This window comes from Amphiprion ocellaris, chromosome 22 (assembly GCF_022539595.1).
Source record: "Amphiprion ocellaris isolate individual 3 ecotype Okinawa chromosome 22, ASM2253959v1, whole genome shotgun sequence".
Lineage (NCBI taxonomy): Eukaryota > Metazoa > Chordata > Actinopteri > Pomacentridae > Amphiprion > Amphiprion ocellaris.
Genome location: NC_072787.1, coordinates 12996920 through 13020176, shown reverse-complemented (window position 1 = coordinate 13020176; position 23257 = coordinate 12996920). Strand labels below are relative to the sequence as shown.

Below are 23257 nucleotides of genomic sequence, written 5' to 3'. Positions count from 1 at the left end.
TTTACTTCAACTGCAGTTCAAACACAGTTTTTACAGTGTAGCTGGTTGCTGGGTGTAGCTGCCTATTTACTGTACAGACATGAAAATGGTCTCAAACTTCTTACGTCACTGCATGAAAGTGAATGAGCAAGTGTGTTTCCCAAAATGCTAAAGAATTCCCTAAACAAAACAGTTCAAGAAACTAATATTTAATTAGGAAGGATTGTGTTAGGTTGTATCTCAGCTCTTATAGAGACCAAGCTTTCTGAAAATGAGAAACAAAAGCTATTAGTTATGGCTTTACAAAGAGCACACACGCTTTTTGCATGTTAACACTAAAACAAATAGCAGCCAATAGCAGGGGATTTGCGTCACCCATGGAGCATATAAGATGTTCTCACATGAAATGAACCACTGACACAACAGCCAATTAGCCCTCTTGTGCATCAAGGTGAAATTTGTTCCTTTCAGGCCTCCATTTAGCCTCCACTTAGTCACGCACCAAAGAACACTTGCCGAGCATGTCTCTGTGCTACTGCATGCAGATTTTGTATGTGAACATTGCTGATGAAGTGGACTCCCATGTAGTGAATGCACAGTGTGTGTGCACTTACTGTAGGGCCACGTAGCTGTAACCTTTGCTAAGGAACAAGAGACTGAACCTCATTGCTTCCCCCCTCCTCTCAGTACAGCTGGACAGGCTTATTGGTGTGATTGCAAATCAATACTCCTCTACAGCACATTGTCCTCTCCTCTTACTCTGCAGCTGCTTTGGTAACGGTGATGTGAAAGGTGCGAGGGAGAGAAAAGCAGCGAGGCTTTCAATCCTGTCATGTGGAAACAGCAGAGGAAGCCAAGGATGAGGCTGAGGAAAAACAACACGGCTCTGCAGCAATTTGTGTGTTTGTCATTGAATGTAGACAATCTGGCCTCTTATATTTCACTTTCCTTTTATGTGAACTTGCTGTTTGATGATTAGCAGGGTCACATTTGATTCAAAGATAATCTTAAATATATCATCAGACACCAACACTATTTGTGTCTAATCTTACATCTGTACCTCGTCACCCCCTACATGGTGTTTCACTAAATAAAACGGCACTCAGTAGTCGCAACCTCAATTTTCCCACACAGTACGGCTGAAAAACGGCTTTATTCCAAATGCAGTCCTTTTGATCCATCTACAGATTGCCATAACTTATAAATTTAGACATCAAAGCTTCCAGGAACAGAAAACATTCAGTGTGTAGATAATCAATTAAATGATAAGTCGATGTGGCTGGGGGCTGTGGAGACATGACATTTCAAATGAATCAACACATGCACACAAATATCTTGTGCAGTTTTAAAATAGTAGGAAGCTCTTCTATAGTACTTCCACAAAAGCAGGAAAATAGGCCAGGTGCAGTTTGAAACATTAGTTTATAAAAACAAAAGACACGCCGGTTTGGCTCGAAAGGCTCTGTTTATATTACGATTCGTTAAAAATGGATTTTTGGAGGCTTTGATAAGAACGATTCTGACGGTTGAAAATGTGTGCTGACATTCATTTTGAGGATGAAAAGGTTGGGGTTTTTTTTCATTTTGTGAGGTTTTCTGGTGCACATAGTGCAGGCTAAAGGAGAAATCCTCTCTAAAACACAGCGCTGTTAGGCAGTAACCACAGCTGCCACGTCCTCTTTGGTTGCCAAATTTCCTCAGCCTGAATAGTCACACAAGACACGTTTTAAGAGGAGCTGCTTCAAAAACCTTTGTGAAGCAGGGACAAGTTGTTGTTTAAAACCACGGCACTTGTGTTTTTTCTTCTTACCCACATACACGTCATTGAACTTACAAAACAAATGACACTGATTATACAAAACTTAATATTAAGTGAATTATAGGCCTATTCTCGACCATTCAGAGCAACATGTCAGCACCCTAAAGTGCTATTTTGAAGCGATGCTTCCTCTGTACAGGTTTTCAAGCAGACTATTTCAATTAAATGTGTTTTTTTTAATAAGAAAATGATATTTTTCTCAAGATGTCTCCAGAGCTTTTTGACGTTTCAACATTTGATTGCATTTTGTTGGAGATTCGGCATCCTGATTCCAGAAAGCTAGTGCCACGCTAGTATATTTTAGCAATAACTATTGCTATACTGAGTTTATTTTGGAGACGTGTAGTTTTATTCATTCATTCAATCACTCCACACACTGCCAACAAATTCCTCATTTCCAGGGTGTAAAGAATACATACATATAGGTATGTAATCATGAACCATGAAAGAAATCATATAAAACATCAAACCAATTTCAAAATAAGGTGACTTTCAAAACAAAACTCTATATGAAAATCCAGTATCTGTAAACCAGCCTTCACTGTTCAGAATTTCATTCATTTGATCAGCTCAGGCTCAGTCACCTCACACAGAGTCATCAGTGTGAATTCCTTTGAGCTCTGTTTACATTGTCAAATCTTCCATTGCTTGCTCTGGAAATGGCTTTTTCTAACTGTGCCAGAAAGCAGGGCAAGTGTCTGCCATTTCACCTGTCTTTGTGTAGGGGTTTAATTATTTAATGGCTATCACCTCAAAGCATTCAGCTCATGAGTAAACAAATCAAATCTCCAAAATTAGTTGCAAAGTGACTCTGCATTGTGTAAGAGAAGCCACAGACAGATCATAAGCTCAGTCAGTGCCCCTGAGAATAATATGAGAATAGCCCTCCCATGCACAGCCATTCTCTGACTGATGTTGTATTCTACCTTTATTAAAGCAATGATATAAGGAGGAAAGTGCTAATTAAACCCAAACTGTCTTATTATCCCAGCACACCGACCAGGGCTCATTTAGCCAGAATACTAAACACAGCATCATGAGAGAGTGTCAGACGTAGTACAGGTCATGCCCTCTCACTATCTCTCATTTACTCCCATCCTCTCCCCGCTCTGGTTGCCATGGCAGCAAGAAGTTGGATTCAAACAATGCTACCGAGGGCTGAAGCCTTTGACGAGAGGAGAGAGCCGACCACATCTGTGTGTGGTTGAGGCTAGGTGTGGACATGCCGAGTCCCACATGAACGCTGCTTCACTACTCTCTCCAGCTGTTGACACACGTATATTATTATATACAGTGTGTCAATATCAGAATACAGCTGATGTCATTGTGTATTCATATTTCTGAATAACAGTGTTTTCTCTGGATATAGTGCTCAGAGGTAGATGGAAACTGAAATTCTCCTTTCGTCTCTGTGAACATACGGACTGAAATTAACATACAATTATATTATTTCATCACAGAGATTACAAACAGGTCTTTAAAAAAAACTACATGCCGCATGTCTTTGTGTTGATACTTTGCGCACATAATAAAACTCATACTGTCATTGGTGATCAGCAGCCAACAAATTGGCTCCCCGGAGTGGGCGAGCAGTGATGTTAGCAGACTTTCTGTGTAGTAAAAATCAATAAAAATGTTTCTTGGTATTCATGTGTATACATGCTATCATGTCAGTTTGTTGCATGTTCAGTACTCAGTGCTCTTTAAGCCCTTAATTGCACATTATTATGACATTTTCACACAACTGGCAACTGAAACACAACTGAAAGATTATATTACAGTCATTTGGTGGAATAAATTTCAAAGCAAGAACAGAAGAGCAGAACAGACAGGAAACACAATGATATATTATGAAAAATGTATGATGATTTTGTTGAGAAAACAGTTTCCTCTACACACAAAGAACACATAGCTTGAGATTAATAATATTCCTCTATGATGAATAAAGTTAACATGATAGCATGTAGTAGATCTATCAAAGAGCTTTTTATTGAAACTAATTGTGGGCTTGTGGCTTGAGAATGGATGGAACAGTAATAATGCAAGCTGCAAAACCACTACAGTAGCTGGAAGACGCTCATATAAATAGCAACGGGGAACAGCAGAGATGTTCCCTTGTGGATTATTTTTTAAAGACTGACCTCTTTACCATTATGTACACATGCAGTATTTTATGTATTCACTGTGAATTTAAATAGAACGGATTAGTATAGCTTTCTTTTGTGACATTTTGCATCATTAAACTGATGCTGCTATGCTTTGAGCCATCGAATAGATTTCTGGAAAGTCATGGTTATGTGTCTTTGGACTGGAGGATAAAATTAGTTGAAGCTGTTTCAATAATTCATCTGCATTTTATCATCATGCCAGGTGCACTCGTGGGTTGCTGAATTAATAATAGTAATCTGAGCTGAGGCTGATTTGTCTGCGTTACTGTAACAAGTCCATAATATTTGTCATCTCATTGCAATACAATGGTCTCCTGGGAAACCTTGAGTCCTGCGATCCATGTGCATGTTACTTTGATACGTATCACCCACCTAAACATTGGGCAGCGGCCACTCCCAGCAGGAAAATACATTTTACCACACCTCACAAACTGCTCAGGAATGACTCGAGAAGCACGACCAAGAGCACAAGGCACTTACCCAGCCTCCAAATTCCCCATAATGCAATCTAATTGAAACACCAGAACAAACCTGAACCACAAAGGCAGCCCACAGGAACCAACGGAACTGCTAACATCTCGACCAATGACACCCCCATAGGTCCTGTGTCCGTGTCCCTAAGGGCCAGACCTGTTAGGGTGGTATAAGGGAGACCGACGCATTACTAAGCAGGTGTTTTTGTTGTGGTGGCTGTTTGGTTTTTGTTAACAAGTGTTGCTAACCAATTATCAGAAAATGCACAGCTGGGTGGCAGCAGCAAAAGCATCTCCTTTGTAAACAGCTGTGGCTAAACTTGGCTGGAGGAAACTGCTGGCAAGCAAACTGAGAAGTGGAGTGACTGGCAAATTTACTCACTCATGCACATTTGTGAAATAAACACACAAAGGGAGGGAGGGTTAGCAGGCCTCTGTGTGACTAATATAGTCTGGAAGGAGACTGACCAGACTGTCAATATGTTGTGGTTTCTAAACACTTGAAAGGAAAATAATTAGTCTGGGGCTAGTGAAGGCTAAAGGGGGCATCTTGAGTGCTAATCCAAAACTTTCTGCAGTGTGCATGGCAACATCTTCAAAGCAGTTGTGCTCCCCAAGGCTGCAACTGTCCAGACACTCTCCATGACCTGTCATGTTAGCACTCTGGGTTTCTGTAAGTCAGTCTTAATGAACATCTTCTCTGAAGGTATTTTACAGCACCTGAACAAACTGGTTCCATCCAGTCCTAACACCTACAGCAGAGCTGTGTACAGACTAACCAGGAGGGAAGGCAGTTGTTTTCCATAATGAGTGCGATTTTCCTCAGCTCCTGCTCATAACTCAGTACTCAGCCCAGAGGACAATTAGTGCTTGCTTATTAGCTGTAACAGGGGAAATGGCTTCATTGCTCCCTTTCCGTCATTGAAGCCCATCCACCCCGGAGAATTCTGAAAATGCATTTATCACACACAAAAATTGCTAAATCCATTTCTCCTTTCACCAAAGGTGAAAACATTAAATGCGAAACAAGCTTCCGTTTTGTCTCCTGGCTATAAAATTAAGCACAGTTTCTTCCCCTTACTTCACATGGTGAACAACAGCACAATGCACAGAGTGACTCACTGTGTTTGTTTGGTGTTTGTGATGCTTTGTTTCCAACAGTGAAATGGCCACTTACGGGCAATTAGTCATGCTGAGTAGGCAGAGGCTTTACCTCCACCACGTCACTGACGAACGCAAGACAATGTATGTGTAAATGGAAGAAGGTGATCGACTGGTGACTGTCGATGGAGAGAAATATGTTGTTCATTTTAGCATTAGGAGACAGCAGAGGGCTCGACGCATACATTATTGTGGGATTAAAAGCAGGAGCTTTAATCTAAAATCAATAGTCCAACCCAGAGGTCTGTCGTATCCTTTAATACTTTGATACATGAAGCAATTACAGCCAATAAAACATTTTACTAATTGTGTTCCGATGATTGAGAGGGATCTGGCTCGCTGCTGTGTGTGCAGGGTAATCATATCTGATTTTAGTCAAGAGATAATTTCCCTGCTGTTGGAAATCATGCTCTTCATGTGTTAACACATTTGCGCAAACATATTTTCAAATTACAGGAGATGTACTTATGCACAATTAAGCGCTCACACACCTAACAGGCTTTTTCAAAGGTCAGACCCTTGAGCAATCAGTGAGATTAAAGGGGAATTCTGCAACTTCACTTTGTTGTCAACCTCTAAAGCAGTCAGAGGTGAGAGGCATGGGCTGGATTATTTAGATCCCCTCAAATAGGAGAAAAGGGGCAGAAGAATTCATCTTTTCTATATTTAAATGAGTCAGAAAATGTGTTTTTGTTGGTGACACACAATTATAAAAGAGGCAATCAAGGGCCCAGAGTGATTGATTTTAACAAAGGAAATATTCTAGCTTTGGAAATCCTCCTTGGGAGAATGACTGCAAAGAGTAAAGTCAACAGGAGGAGGATATTACCTCTGTTACCATGAGCACACAGAGGCAGGCTTCTACATGTAGGTCAATATATGGATCACTGAAGACCCACTGATGGTGAGTATCGCAGGTGCAAAAGCCCTTCCTCTTAGATAAGTGTATCCGTAGCACCTGCTGCCCTCCTGAACAGAGACGTCATGGTGTTTCAGTTACATCAGAGTGATCTTGGAACATATTCAGAGTTACACTGATTTGACACCAGTACAGTAGAATAAACAGAAGAGCACTTTATGCTTTTAAAATTGGAAGGTGGTCTACTTGTGTTGACTGGCTTTGTAGTAAAATGCACCAATGTCACAAATTTAAGTGGAAAGAGGACAGTTTTAAGTACATAACTAATAGTGAAAAGAAAAGAATAAAATAATATAAGCGCTCTTCTGACTAAGAGATTTTTTTTAAGTACAGCAAATGTTTTTTAACTCTTCAGGAACAGGAATATTGGAGGGTTCGGCTCAAATTTAGCACCCCAAAAAATTCAGTTAGTGTCACATTAAGACATTGCTCAGACTGAACACATTTAGAAAATCATTCCACCATTTAAAGTCATTGGTTTAATGCGTTTAGGGATTTCCATAGAGCTACTGAATCCACTCATTTTGGATAGCAACCCCACAGAGTGTTATTTTTGGAGTACAAGCCACAACCTCCCGAGGCTAAAATTTGTTCATTTGTTCTTTTTGTTTTCCTTTTTGGTGTTTTTGTTGAGCCCATGTAGCCAAATAAAGGGTTTTTATATGCTGCTATATAATATAATTATAGTGATAACCGCAGAACAACCAAATGGCAGGTTACATTTTGGAGGCCCCCTGGTGGCTGACGTTTTCTCCTGCCTTGACATTACTTTGTCCAGTGGGTAGACATTTGACTGATTAGTGTTTTCTGACAGCGTGAACTTACGGTAATAGTACAAATGTCTGTATTTCCAAATGAGTGTTGTTTTGAAAGTTTCCCAAAACAATTCATGGATCAACTCGTACCGGCTGCTAAAATGAGGTTGTGATTCATTGACCGTTTATATGGTTTTGCTGGCTGACATTTGGTTGAAGGATGAGATCATATTGTGCGCAGTGAAGCCCTCAGAGGAAAAGGAGCGTCAAATGCCAACCCTGATACCTTGAACTATAGCATAATCTACTTCCAAACGCACAAAGACACTGAATGTCACAGCAGACAAATGCCTACATGCGTACACATGTGTGCACACATGAACACTGTAACTCCAGCATGTGACAAGGATAGGGGGCCCAGAATGCTTTGCAATTCTTAGTCACTCCACTTCAGCAATCACAACTCCCCGGCAGGCTTTGAGGACTGCCATGCTGAGAAAATCCATCACATATTGTTAATAGGTGTTGAGGCCTGTCTTGACGATTGCATTTTCACATGGTCGCTGCAGAGGATGACACCACGAATATTCCCTCTGTTCCCATCTGTGAGCTTATTGGATTATTAAAGCATGTAAATGCACACAGCAACAAGCCAAATCCTCAGGACTGAAATGTTAACCATAAAAAAAAAAAAAAAACATTCTTACAAGCGACAAAATTAAAGGATCTTTTTTTTTTCACCTCAGACTGGTGAGGGTAAATGCAGGGTCATATGGCAAGTGACTCAGCAGAGCAGAGAATAAAGCACACACACTAGTATTACTGGAGCAGGGGAGCCTTTAATAGGCTTTTTATATGAGACTAGCAGCCTTAAAGTTGCAGAAATGTGCTTGTGACCAGCGGATTGCTGACGTGAAACCTTAGCATGACCTCCGGCTCCTCACTGGAGCTGCTTAGTGACCCACAATACCAGATTGTACAGGGAGTCTCCGTGCTCCTTTCGTCTCTCTTCTGACTCTAGTTCACCTGATTAACGTCCGTGATGTGCATACTAACTCGCTTTCAAATTACCACTGCAGGATAATTGCAATGAATGTTACGTCTACTTTAAGTATGCTGCTGAACTTTATACACGGTCGCACAATTTAGCAGCCATCCTTTGCCTTTGTTGTAGTATAGCACCATTAGCCCATTTAGATACATTTCTTTGTTATGTTTGTTTCCCCCGCTGTAATTAAAGCTTGCAGACAAGGCAAGTGAAACTGCTGCTTAACAAGCCAGACATGTGTTATTTCAATCTCCAAGCAATAAGCACTGAACCATAATAAGCACACTCGTCTTTAAGTGCACCGCTGAACATCAGCTATGCAGTCGTATTTACTCACGTTAAAGATTTAAATAATCCCCACCTGTGACCTTCAACATATAATTGCAAGTCTGGAGTTTAAAGAAAAGAACACTGTTACCTGTAAGGTCAAGGTTAATCATAGTCTCACAGTACCACTATGTGCATATGGTGATTTATTATTATTTTTTTTTTAATTGCTACTTTAGATGGACTGAAATATAAAGCACCCTTTTATTGGTTGAAAAACTCCTACTTCTTAAGCCACAGGATTGCCTGAAAAGTACATTCAGAGCTGAAACTGGGTTAATTTTATTGCTCATGAGAAGTTTGGGAGATATTTGGTTTTCAAATGTTAATGGAGTGGTATCAAGCGTGCCTCGGGTTTTGTTTGAAATTTATGGCCCATATAGCTGCTGGTGTGTGGATTAGACGCTCAGGGATAGAAGCCCATCCTGATGCTACTTATCTACCCATGTGTGAGACTTTTCTCTATACTGCGTGACAACACAAAAATCTTGAACTCTGTGCACTCTGGACTTAAATATTTACATTCCATTTTGTGTTTGTATTATCTATGTACATTAAAACCCTGATATGAATCAAACACCTACAATTAAGGACAGATTTGCCCCTGCAGCTCACAAGTCTAAAATGACTCATGGAGGTGTTGTTGTAGCTGAAAATGGGGTCTAATATTTAGGATTTTGAACAGGCAGAACCCATTGTAATTACAAAATTAGGCGAGCTTTTTGTTTTGTAAAAATTTACCATGTAGGGCAAGAACCCTGAAAGCTGTTGCATTGCGCCAGTGTCAGCACTCTTTAAGGCAGCGCACTAATAAATAGAACAGACAGCCAGGTTTTCTTCTACAGTGCTCTGATCTGCATCAGATCTGGTGCTCTGCCAGACTGCGACTCAGTAATCAGAAATGAACTTTGCGTGCATAAATGCTTTTATTTTCTATAATTCCCCCATGATTTATGCAAAATTATGCATAGTAGGTTATACTTTTATTTTTTTGTAATGCATGAGGGAATATATTAATGCCTTACATTACATTTAGAACTTATAATTTCTCATTTCAATCAGGCTGTAGGGCTTGCCACAGCACAGAATCTGCTCTGTGTAAGGTTTCCACTGGCTTGCTGCTGTCTTGAGCTTCTGGTAATTGTGCCATTATAATACTTTTAGATCTCAGCACAGCTTTTGATATCATCGACCAATGCATTTTGTTGAACCGTCTGTAGGTTTAAGATAACTTCCAGGACACTGTGCTGAAATGGTTTGTCTCCTAGTAGATAAGCCTTTTTCTGTTAAAACTGGGAGATGGACCTCCTCTTCCACTTGTGGAGTACCCCAAGGTTCCATCTCAGGGCCCATTTATTTTCCTCACGTATGCTCCCTTTAGTCTTCGTCCTCCACAATTCTGATTCCTTCCAGTGTTACACCACACAAATACAGCTGCGTCTGAGTCCACACAGCTCCATCACATCCATCTTAATATGCCTCCAGGAGGTGAAATACAGCTAAATAACAATAAGACAGAAGTGACTGTGTTTGGTTCCCAGCCAACCTACATGTCCAAGCCAGGAATCTTGGAATCATTTTAACTCCACTCCGAAAAGCTAACAAACTGATTACCTCAGTGATAAAACGGTGCTGCATTCATCCTTTCATATGAGTAAAATTCCAATCAAATGTTCCTCCTTAATTGACATTTTAAAGAAGAATCTAGAGATGCACGTTTTCAGTGTTTTTTAATTGGTCTTATTGGTCTTATTATTTTTGTATCTTATATTTATTTGATTTTTTTAACTGATGTTACAAGTTGCAATCCTGTTTTGCCTTGTTTTTATTATTTTATTTTATTCCTAATTTACAATTTCATTTAACAGATGCTTGTATTCACACCAACATACATTTGAGAGTAGATACAACACAAGCAAAAATCTAGTAAGGAAAAAGTGCCATAAATCAAGTTCAAGTGTATTTTGTTTGCTTTTACAAATTGATCTTACAAGTCTTTATCCTGGCTTGAATTATGCTCATATTTATGTGGCTGTCTGTTTGATACCATGTGAAGCATTTTGGTCATCTCAGGTAGTTTTAACATGCAATAAAAATCCTGTGAAGAAGCCTCTTGGATGAGAGGTGAAACATCTTCAACAATATTAAGAAAAAGTCCAGTTATTTTCACTTATCCACTCCTAGGATTACTATGACTTGGATGACTGAGAATCTACACAGACATAGATACACGAAAAATGATTTTAAGAACACCAAATCTTTACAATAGAGCCGTTTGGATCCATCAGACAGAAGATGCTGGATTAATTGGGATGTTTTCTCCATCTTTCTCTGAGGGTAATTGCACAGTGAAAAGCTTTGTGAATGAAGCAGTCAGCCAACACAGCGCCTCCTCCTCCTCCTCCTCCTCCTCCTCCTGCAGGAGCAGCGGTGCCAAATTGGAGCGCAGGATGCCCAGGTGCCAGCAGAACAAAAAAAAAGAGAAAGCGATGTCATATCAGATCACCCAAGCAAGGAAACAGACTCAACTGGCTCTGATTTCCGACCCCCGAAACTCTCCCCCTCTCTCAGCACCATCCTGCACGGTGTCACAGTGAATACAGGAAGAACCACGATTGGGTGCCAATCCCTCACCTCGCTCGCCGTGCGCCCTCCCTCCTCCTCCTCCTCCTCCTCCTCCTCCTCCTCCTCCTCCTCCTCCTCCCTCCGTGTAATACAAACCTCGTGATCACCCATTCAGCGGTGCCTGCGTTTGCTGCTTTGGGGGGGGAAAAATAATAAGCCGACTTGCCGAGGGGCAGGCAGGGAAAAAGTATCTGGGAGAGAGGAGAGGGAGACAGGTGTCGCGGAAGTTTATACTTGCAGAGGCGCATCCCTCCGCGTCTTTCTAAACATTTTTTTTTTTTTGCCATTATCTGGAATAACGTGAAAGAGACTGTGACTGGCGGTCATTCGGCTACCACTGATCCTGTGTAAGTGATTCTCCACATCAACTCACTGCGAATAGGTGAACGTTAGCCCCTGTTAGACTGGGGAGGGAATTAGATGAAGACTGGAAGATGAGCGTCAGTGTCAGGTGCTTTGGATGTGTGATTTGCAGGCTCGGTGCGTCCTTACCTCCTGAAAAACACAACACGCTTCCCGATTCAGTGTAGGTGCTAAAGCTGGCATTTGTCACCGCAGGATTTTCTGCACAGATGTTATCATACAGTCACAGCTAACGTGGCAGTCTGGTGTTGCTTTCAAATGAGAAGAATGCGGTATTTTGGAGCGTGGCAAGGTGAATTCGCGTCAGAGCGCAAAAAAAAAAAAGCAAACTAAAACCAGGTTCAGGAGATGCAGAATGTGACTCATGTTTATGAATTTAAAAAAAAACAAACTGCAAGATGCACATCGATTTAACGAGAAGCAATGAAACATAAAGTCATGTTTTGTCTCAGAGGCAATGTGACAGAATAAAAACTTTAAACCGTAGGAATGCAAGCTGAAAATCCCTCCTTGGCAGTCAACTCGGTGCGTGTTTTTGGGCTCTCAGTGCAGGTTAATTCTGTTGTTGTGTTGCTTTGTGGTGTTGATTGTCACCTGTTGACGCCTTGGGTGACACCAGGGCATACTGCATGAATCAGACTGCTATTCTGAGCAGTTCATTCAAGAAAAAAAGCTGAGATCCCACAGCCAGAATTAGCCCACAAGCCCCCATTGTTAGTAGTCATAGTTAGTCACATGCACGATTACACAGGCAGATTCAATCAGCATCTGTTTTTAACACTTTGGGTCAAAATGTGTTTGCATGCTTGTATGTGTGAGAGTGTGTCTTCACACATGAAGCTGCACCTTGGAAGCCTCCCGTCTTGCTCTGTGTAAAGTGGTAATTGGCCAGGTAGTGATGGATGTGACACAGCAAGTAGATGTCAAACAGTGACAAATGTTCAGTGGTTCTTCCTCATGTTGTGTGTGGATTTCAGTTCCCATTCTGTCTAACACTCGGGCAGGGTTGGATAGTTCTTTTTTCAGGCATTAACCTAAGCTTTGTTTAAGGTGGAAATGGTCTCAAGTGACTGGAATGCCTGTTTTAAACAACATTTTCCATCCATGTTAGCTCATACTCACATATATAATCACTGTGAAGCAACTGCAGCTGCAAAACAGGCCACGCTTTTTAGAAACTCCTATCTTAAAGTGATGCTTTGTTTTATTTTTTTTTTTTGCATATTTGGCAGCTCTTTGGTGACCCTTTACTGGCATATCATGCAAAATGGCAATATAATAGGTGTTTTCACAGCAAGCACTTGGAATTGTCATTAGTAGGAAACTCACAAGTGTTGTTAAAAACAGTAACGATGGCTCTGCTTTGATCACGTGTCCCAGTAAGCCATGACAGTGTGGCAGTGAAGCAACACATGCAATACCTGGACACTGAATCTGAAGCAAGTAGTCATTGGTTTTAGTGGTGTATCAGCTGTGGCAATGTCTACTGTGAAACGAACCTGTTTCCCAAATGGTAGCAGTAGAAATGATAGAAAGGTTAGATGCGGTACTGTTGTGATTTGTGGATGTTGCCACATTTACTGTACCGTGAGTTAATTCAGTGTTTACTCAGAACTATTGGTGCCAGGGTTCTAGATTGTTTTTATGATACTTTTAAACTCTTGGTCTGTGGTTAAGGGCTAGTCTCCATGCACAAGGGTGTTTTTTTAATATTAGTGCCAAGACAATAGGTGCTGATACAGACGTTGGGCCTTGTCTTCATGCATTTCATGTCCTTCTCTTTCATTCTGTTCCACCCAAAATCCTCTTCACTACTATAACCGACGTTTGAGTTAACAACCCATCACTGTAAAAAACACAAAACGTTTTGTCAAAGGTTTGGATTGCCCCATAAGGATGCCCTCTTAGTTTTATTTTAAATTTTATTGAGTTAGCCATTTTTTTCTGCGGTACTCTCCTCCCTGTGTGCAAATGTTCCATCAAAAAAGTTCCTCCATCACTGTTTTGAGTGGATTAGCACTGCCCAGTGTGATTGTGATTAGTTTAGAGAGAGATTTTTTTAGCCTGTAGTAGAATGATAATGAGGTACTGCGAGACACAACACCGTTTCAGCATTTCTGAATGCTGTGGCTATGTGAGACTAGTAGTGATTTAATCACAACCTTAAAGCCATGTTGGCTACTCAGAAGCCTGACAAAAGCTATTAAATGTTCTGGTGGGCTACAAACAATGGCACATTGACGAAGGAGGCAATTTATTCTTGTGTTTGTCATTACAGTGGAAGAGTAACTGTACTTTTATGTGTATACATATCAAAAGTCCTGTTCACAAGATTAGCACAAGCACTGTTTTGGCTGTGTCGGCCATAAGACAGGGCACGCTGAGACATTACAAGCCAAAACTCCATTCTACCACATCAGCAGTTCAGAGTTTCTCAATATCTTCACCCTGGGAGAAGGTTTTCAAAAGGTCAGTTTTCAGTGGTCTAAACCTGCCTTTTTTGGAAGGCCAAAATGCACTAAATAAGTTACATTTTAAATAAGAAAAGCACTCAAAGCCTAGTACTCCACCAAGGCTGCTCAGTCATTGTATGATTTCTGATGGATGAAATCTTTAATTAAAAACTGATCTTGCGCTGTACACAGGCATTTGTTATGCATGTGTGCGTTATGTTCGGGTACCGAATCACATGACCTAAATAGTTGTGGGTGGCGGGAATTGATGGGACTTGGAAACACCCCTACAATTTAATCAATCATTTCTGACGGATAAGTCCCGATAAGTCTGCAGCGGTGGATTTGTAGTAGGATCGTAATCATGTGATCATCAGCAGGCAGCTGATGTAGCGTTCACTTGTTGTCATAGTTACAGCGATGCCATGCTACTATCTCGCAATGATATAGAAATATTTAACAAATCTGTGGATCCAGACTATAAGCTGCATCACTGCCAAAATCTAATGAAGTGGTCCTTGTGTCATTTCTGACCTTCCCTGAAAGTTTTATCCAAACCTGTTAATCCGTTTTTGAGTAGTTGCTAACAGACAAACGTACGCTGATTGTCACATAACTCGACCGCGTTCCTTGTCGAAGTAATAAAACTAGTGTTTGTGTGGACAGGGCATTAGGGCCGCAGTGTACTTCTTATGTTTTGAAATGAGGTTCACTATGAAGAACACGATGTCACACAGATCATCACTCCACCTTCACTGCAGTCAAAGCAGTTTTGTTTCAGTTGTAAGGAGTAGAGTTTTTGTCATCATCAATTCATATGATCTCATGTATTTTTGGTAATATACACAATATCAGGTAACATTTTGGATAGTTGGCAGATATTTTTTGAAGCACTTCTTACAATTTCCCCGATTCACCTGCAGAAGCTCATGGTGATTTTAAGCATTTACAGTACTCTTCCTTTCAGGATGTTACAAATGACAGGTCTGTTCATGCGCTGCACTTCTTGCTTTAAAGTCCTCAGCTGTTACAACGGTTGGATAAACTGAAACTTTGAGTTGGCATGCTGTACACTGTATCCATCCTAAACTGAAAGCTTATCTATAGTCCCACAATTCTTGGTGTTTCTCTTTCTCTTTGTTGGCAACTCTGGCTGTCATCTTGACAAATAGTGGTCATGTCTTAGGAAGCACCTTGAACACCTTTGCTCCTGCTGTCATGTGGCTTGCAGAAGACAAATGACCAAAAAAACAAAGTAAGGCCATCACACAGAAACACAAAACTTGTCTTTTTGTGTATTTGCTGTGCGCTTGTCCTTTAGGCCAGTTTTCTACCTTTTAAATGCTTCACACACACCAATCAAATGCAGTCCTGCAACGTCAGCTCACTTTAATCTTTTAGTCCAAATAGTCATTTGAACCAAGTAGTTCTCAATCTCCTTCCCTCTGGCTGTGACAAAAAGCTGATCCAATGGAGAGTGTCTAAAACAAGCAGTTCATTTAGCGCTTGGCTGCACTTGCTCTTTTAGTGCTCCAACAGGGCCTTGTCCTCAGCTTGCCCATCCTCTGCTCACTCTCTGAGGTGACAGACAGCAGCATCAGAGCCTGGCGCTCTGCAGCATGGTGTAGTACGAGTCGGTTTTATATGAATTCTAGTGTATTCAGGATGATTTAGTGTCAGTGTGCCTACAGTTTCATTAGAGAAGTGATTGAATGATGCACATGGTGTGTTCTTTGAGGAAAATACTGGGCTGTATTTATTCTCCTGAGGGATGCATCAGTGTGACCTATTTTCCCTCCGAAGTCAATCTCCCCCCTCACTCTTCAGCGAGTAGTGTCAGCCTGAATGTGTTGCTCTTGTAATCTGACAGTCTTACAATGGTGCACTTCATTGTTGTGCCAGTCTAAATGTCACAATAGTGACCAACCTTGCGTTTATATTTTGAAACGGAAAAGGAATGGTTGCAGGTATAACTATCAGGAGTCTACAGAAAACAACGGGAATAAAAAAACACAGGGTTATACAAACTTTAAACCATAGAAAGACGTTAAAATGTAGGAATGAAGTGCTCTCTGGTGATTACATTTAAATATTTTATTTGCCAAAGCTGTGATCTTTCAACAAACATAAACGAAAGGTATTTCAGAAAATATTAGAAAATAAGAATTTTAAAAACATCAGCAGTGAACATTTTAGAAGTTTTGCAAAATGAATCAATATTGTTGTTCTTATCTGGCCATAGAGGTGGACATATAATGTGAATGGAGACATGCTCAGACACAGATAAGGTATACTGTGGGAAGAGAAGTATTCTGACTCTTTAAGTAAAAAATATTAATAAATAAAAATTCTACAATTTCATTTAGCCAATGCTTCTACCCAAATACTGCATTATAAGTAAAAGCCCTGCGTTTTGACTTAATATGTTACAGATAAAAGTACTCAATACAGAGAAATGTCCCTTGTGAGTGATATACCACTACATCTTACATCATTCGATTATTGTTACTGATGCCTTAGTCTAAAAGCAGGATTTTACTGTTGCACTTGGTTGGAGCTTATTCAGCTGCAACAAATAATTATTTTCACTATGGATTAATCTGTTATTTTTTTTCACACAGCACCATCCATGAAGCGTACATTTGTGACATAATGTGCATATGTGTGTGTGCACATGCCTCTCACTGAAAGCTGCCACAAGTGAAAATGGACTGGCTGCGTGTACAGTGTCTATTGCTGCCCCCGAGTATATGTGTCACAAAGGCTTCAGATGCAGACACTCTCACACATAAATGATGCTCCATCCCCGTCCTTGACACCACTCACTATAAAAAGAAGGCCTGAATAATTACCTTCCCTCGTGGTTATACAATAATGGCTGTGCAGTCATGGTGCATTCATCTCTTCTATACATTAGGAGAGTAAAAGGGAACGAAGACAGATTTGTCAGACTAGCCGGCCGTAGCAATAGCTGACATTCCAGCTGATTTAGGAGAGAGAGTGTATTCTCTGCCTTTTTATTTTTTCGAGGCTTTTACAGAGCTTTAGATATTAAACAAGGGGAGTTTCTGTGCTTGGTTTCAGTAAGGTCATTTGTTTTAGGATGACATTGGAGACTAATATTGCTCTGTATCTTTAAACTGAAAATCATAATTGTGGGAATTAGGCTTATTCACTGTCTTGCCAAGGATGAGGAAGTGAGATTGATCCCACACTCATATCTGTCTGCTAAATTTAAGACTCCATCGTGCAGCTGCTTAACTTAGTATTTCTTAATCAAATGAGATATGATGCATGATATCCTTCTGTTTACTGTCTTTTCCAGTCTTTACCAAGCTACCAAGCTGGATGTGGCTCTCCTTTAAGTCTCTCTCTAGTTATGGATTAAACCCTACAAACTCCCAAAACATTCAAAAGTGTTTTCCATGCAATAATCATGACTTGAATTCCATAGATGGAATTGCGAAGCCACCCAATTCTTTCTCCTCCCACCATTCTGCCTCTCAATGCAGCTCCATCACACCAGCTCACCTGCAGCTCGAACACTGAAAAGCTACTGCACAATGTTATGCTGTAATATTTGAGTAATTCAGCCCATATGCCAAAACTTGAGACTGATCCTGAAGAAGAATAATGATATGGGAATCTCCACCCTACAAGATGTCAAGATTGGTTCCTTCAGGCCAGTTTGTAATCTCCATGTCTGCAGGAGTCTACAAGGCTATATGGGAAAAATTCGTCATACAACCACATCCACAAGAGTCTGCGCAGACTCCTCTATGGATGTTCATGTGCAGAGCAAAGTTTGTGAACATCCAGACTGTCTACACTGAAAGTGCGCCAGCTGCACATGTGCCAGGAAAACCAGTGGTGCTTAAAACAAATGCTTGTTTGAAGGAGAGACCTTGTAAGGATGTTGTCTGCCACCCATACCTTTTTAATGCACCGTTCAAATACTTGTAATTGAAGTAGTTGCTGCCAGACTTTGGAGGTGCTTTGATTTGTACGTGCTTTCCGTCAACAATGCTCAAACACAGTGGGAAGTTCTACATTTTCTAGAAGTTCTGTGCCATGTCCAAACACTATGGTCAGCACACCTCAGAAACAATCATTGACATGTTGCAACTGTAACAGCTGCTGTATCTGACAGAGCAATGTCCTGGTTCGACTTTCGGAAATATCCACAGAAACTTTTGTTTATGTTTTGGCAAATGTATTTGATAGCAAACTGACACTTAACTATTGTACACTGCCATGGCAAAAAAAAAGTCGGCACCTGGATTTAACTAAGCAAATAGGTAAGAGCCTTGCATTTAATAATTACTGAAGTCATGAATACGTTTCAGCTGCAACAACTTATGTAGCCCTAGCTGATGCAGTGGGGAGCTTCTCATTTCTTAAACAACCATGTCGGAAGACATATCCTGTGGTCATGGAAAGGATGTTAATCTGTCTCAGAAGGGTCAAATTAGTGGGCTGCAAAGAAAACAACTAAGGAGATTTCTGCAACTATTAAAATCAGGTAAACACATTACGCATTATTTAAACCTGGAAGGATAGTGGTGAACCATCATCTTCGAGGAACAAATGTGGTCGGTCATGAGTCTGATGAGTCCAGATTTACCCTGTTCCAAAGTGATGGGGGCATCAGGGTAAGAAGAGAGGCAGATGAAGTGATTCACTCATTATGTCTAGTGCCTACAAGTCTGTGGGGTTTAGGGTTATGATCTGGGGTTGGTCAGGTTCAGCAATGTTATGTTCCCAAAGAATGAGGTCAGCTGACTACCTGAATATACCGAATGACCAGGTCTTTGCAGCAATGGAATTTTTCTTTCCTGATGGCATGGGCATGTTCCAAGATGACGATGCCAGGAGTCATGGGACTCACATTGTGAATGAGTGGTTCAGGTAGCATGAGAAATTGTTTTCACACATCCAGTACATTGGCCTCCACAGAGTGCAGACCTCAGCCCCATTGAGAATCTTTGTGCTGGAGAAGATTTTGCGCAGCGGTTTGACTCTCCCATCATCAATATAAGATCTTGGTGGAAAGTTAATGCATTTCTGGATGGAAATAAATGCTGTGACATTGCAGAAGCTTAGTGAAATGATGCCACAGCGAATGAGTGCCATACTCAAAGCTAAAGGCAGTCCAACAAAATGTTAGTGTGTACAACTTTTGTTTTGGCCGGGCAGTGTATTTTAGATAGAATCACATGGGCATCTACTGTCTGTTTTCACAGTCCATATTGGTCAGGCAGCAACAAAGGATTGGTTTTTGTGCTTGTTATGTGTGAAACTCTGCCTGCCTGAATCTGTGTTTTTGTGACTGCCATTGGTACACTGCAGTTCAAAGGTGGAAATGCTCTGATATGTTGTTGACTGCTTATTTCACTCATGATGTGTCTTCAAGCATATCAAAAAAATACTTAATGTTCATCGAACAGGGTCTGTGAGATGTGAGGTTTTAATCCAATGTAGCTTGTTTTTTATTGCTATTATTAAATGAGGATAGAAGTTTGTTGGCAGGGGTGCACAGGATGGTGCATGCTTTACTAAAATGCACTGTAAATAATTTGAGTGTAAATATGTGCCAGTTCTGGTTCAGTTAATATAAACAAATCCATTCCCTGTGACATACAGGTTCTGCTTAATGTGTAAAAGTAAAAGACCACCCACACAGGGCAACAAAATGTGACTTTGTGAGGATTTAGGTTATATTTAAAGATCAAGGGACTTAAAGTGTCTGACTGCCATATTGTGTTTTCCAAGTACATGTTGAAAATGTGTAGGAACATGCTGGCTTGTGTATTTGTGCACCCTAAAATGGTTGAGTGTATATTTTGGCATTTTGTGTGTGTAATGTGATTCTGTCAGACCTGACAAACCTTTGCAGAGGCGAAGGGCAGGGCCTCTTATCACAGTGGCTGAATAGGGAGTGTTAGTGAATGGCATTGTGTTAGTCTGTATTTACACTGTTTGATACCAGATTTCTGAGACTGAGAGATTTTACAGCTTTTTCCACCACAGCTGAGAATGTGGAAAAAAAACCCCACTTTCTTGCACTTGAATGTGTGTATCTGTGTGTGTTTGCATTTGCCCTTGTGGATTACATTCTATATTCCCACTGATACAAATGACTCATAAACACATCTGATGTAAAAATGAAATGAAATCATAAATTTCCCTTTGGATTTTCTGAAGGCTTTTTTAATCCAAATGACAACCATTCTTCTCTTTAAGGCAAACGTGCTAACGCTTTTAGTTTTTACTATGAAAAGATTTTAATTAGTTTTGGAAGAAATGGATCTGGTTGTCAGTGTTAAAATGTGTCTTTTTGGTGCACATAAAGTAAGGATCACTGGCTCAGTTTTGTTTTTGCTTATTAAAACTTAAACTGAAACCAGGGTGGGGTGAAAAACTGTGTTGAGACGGGCCCTTAAATGAACTGGAGGGATGACTAATGAGCTGAACGAGAGGAGAGATGCTCTGTCGATGAAGCTATTGGCCCAATAATAGAACGGACATAATTGTCTGGCCTTCTGAGTCATCATTGCTCTCCACTGCCAGTGCTCTCCCATCTTGTTTAGACACTGCCGTTAATGGACCTTCTCCTTCCGTCCTTTTCCCCATCTGTCTTTGCTTCTTTCTTTCTCCTGTCATCCCTCAGTTTATTTTTTTAGGGCCGCCCCCTCTGTCTCACCTCTCTGTCATCCCTTCTCTCTTTATCTCCGCCTCTCTCTGAAATTACTTATGTCAGCCTCACCCCATGCATAATAAGTGTCAGGCTTGTGTTAAAATTTAATTTAGTCCGTAACTGAAAACAGACCTCCATCCTCAAAGAAGAAAACCATTTACCGGACACATAGAATGCAATCTGACTCACTGGATGTAGACTGTGAGGATACGTCTGCCATTGGCCACACATTACAGGCAACACTCTGCTCCCTTTCGGTTTGCTGTGACCCCGTCACTATGGGATACAAAAGCAACCTTCTTACAGCAAATTGTGCCGAAAGTTTGGATTTTGCAGTAAGGCAGCATTTTTTTTCGGTAAATTAGCCATCCAAATAAAAATGCTAACCTCTTTGTATGAAAATTTTCTGTCCAAAACAATTCCCTCATCATTGTCTGAAGGGGACATCAGCGCTACATCCTGGGCTTAGCACTGCCCAAGATGTTTGTGATTGGTTTAAAGAAACAAGCCAGAGCTTTGTCTGCAAGACTAATTAGAATGTATTCTCAAGTGTAGTCCAAAGACTGACAAACAGGAAATCAAAAGATTCCAAATGCACTAATATCCTGTAGCTGTATATCGTGTTTCAATCTGTGTATGTGGTGTCTTTATACTACCACACACGTCCACTGTACCACACATCAGAAAAGATGACCTGCTTCTCTGCAAGGAAAAAGTACCTCCAAGTTTTGGGTTCCTCCTGGACATAACATCAGTTGTTGTGTAACTGTGGTTTCTGTTGACAGTTGACAGATGTATGCTATTCACAGCTACAATGCAAAAACACATTCTTCGATTTAGAGGGCAAATAGATACAAATATATGGTTTGAAAGTCCCTGATCTGGAGAGTGAAGATACAGTACCATCTGCAATTTGTGATGCTGTTGAAGAATATTGCACTATGCAAAAATCTTTTCCAAATATAGATATTTTTTAGCTGTATTACTTGCTAACCTAACTAATTGGTTTAAATATCTACACTAATAGTGACAATTCAATTTCAGCATTTGATTTTTTTTAAAATATATATTCTAATTAGCAAATAGCAGCAAGCTATCATGATGCTATTACCATTTAGCTCCAAACATTACTCTGCTGGAATATAAGGCACCTTTCCATGGCAGGAACTCGAAGCAGGGACAAGGGTCACAAACATTTACAGGAAGTGCTCCCCAATCAGCCGATCCTGCTTCTCTGTTTCCATTGCAGTGTAGGATCCAAAAGACTCACAAGGTGATAAAGTGATTTTCTGTTTACCACGACAGAACTCTATAAAACTATTTTCCACAAACTTTTGAACATTCTAACTTCTGTGAAAGTAGGATTATTTGCAGAACAGTTTTTTAAATATTTTATCAGATGAACTTCATAAATTGGCACCTGAGTTTTCATACAGAAATTAATCTCTTGCATGTATGTCCTACTTATCTTTGAGCATGTTTTGACCGTGGCTAGTTTCATAGCATAACAACATCCAGGGACCACACAAATAATATTAGAACATTTTGACTCTATTCATTTTGACAAAGGCAATGTAAGCTTTTTGGGTTAACAGTTTTAACTTTGTATAAAGTAAATGCAAATATATTTTTCTTTCTGGGGCTAGATGAAGTTTAATTATGAATAACACGTAGCATTAAAAGAGCAATCTTTCCAGGCTCTATGCTTTTTCAATTTTCAGCTGCTCAGAGATGGGGGTTTATCCTGCAGGCAAACAACCGGTGCCACAGATTTAGTTCACTTGTCATAAAAGGAAACTGGAGAATAATTTGCATGGTGTCTGTTCATATTGGACCTTTGTATAAGCTGTGCCAAAGACCTATTGATTGTCAGCTAACAGAGGTTGATGAAAGTCATAAAATAATGAATTCCATTCAGACGCTTTGACAGTCAGCCGTTGTAATGTTCAGCTCAAATGGAGTGAATTGATTCCACAAATGGACAAACACATTTTTATTCCTCCATCTGTTTCCTTTCCCTTCAGGGTTGTCCCAGCCTCGGCCCCCAGAGCAGCAGTGCCTGAGCCTCTCCTCCTCCTCCTCCCCTCTGTGACCATCAGCAGCAGCTCAGCGTGGCGAGGCCAGGAACAATGGGCCGGAAGCTGGACCTGTCGGGCCTAACAGACGACGAGGCAGAGCACGTCCTGAAAGTGGTCCAGCGGGACATGAAGCTGCGAAAAAAGGAGGAGGAGAGGCTGAGGTGAGATGGGAATTTCACTCCAGTGCTTTTTCAAGTATTTTGGCACAATTGACACATACATGGTGATTTGAGAGGAGCTGATAAGGAGAGATGTCATTCGCCTGTGAGCAGAGATTACCAGATATTGTGTTGTAGTGGCTGACAACGGCATTCACTATATATTGAATCCAGGGTTCAAAACTCCTGTCTGCAGCCTTGTACATGTTTTTCTTTCCATTTTATCAATAAGGA

At 40.6% G+C, this 23257-nt stretch overlaps 1 protein-coding gene across 2 annotated transcripts in view; it reads left to right on the top strand.

The window, feature by feature from the left end:
- Positions 1–11402: 11402 nt before the first annotated feature.
- Positions 11403–23257, top strand: part of myripb (myosin VIIA and Rab interacting protein b) — a 127722-nt gene continuing 115867 nt past the window's right edge. For both annotated transcript variants that reach the window (XM_035942717.2, XM_023297791.3), the window contains exons 1-2: positions 11403–11621; positions 22812–23026. In XM_035942717.2, coding sequence (XP_035798610.1) covers positions 22917–23026 — 110 coding nt within the window. In that variant the 5' untranslated portion in view covers positions 11403–11621; positions 22812–22916. The remainder of the gene's footprint in view (positions 11622–22811; positions 23027–23257) is intronic.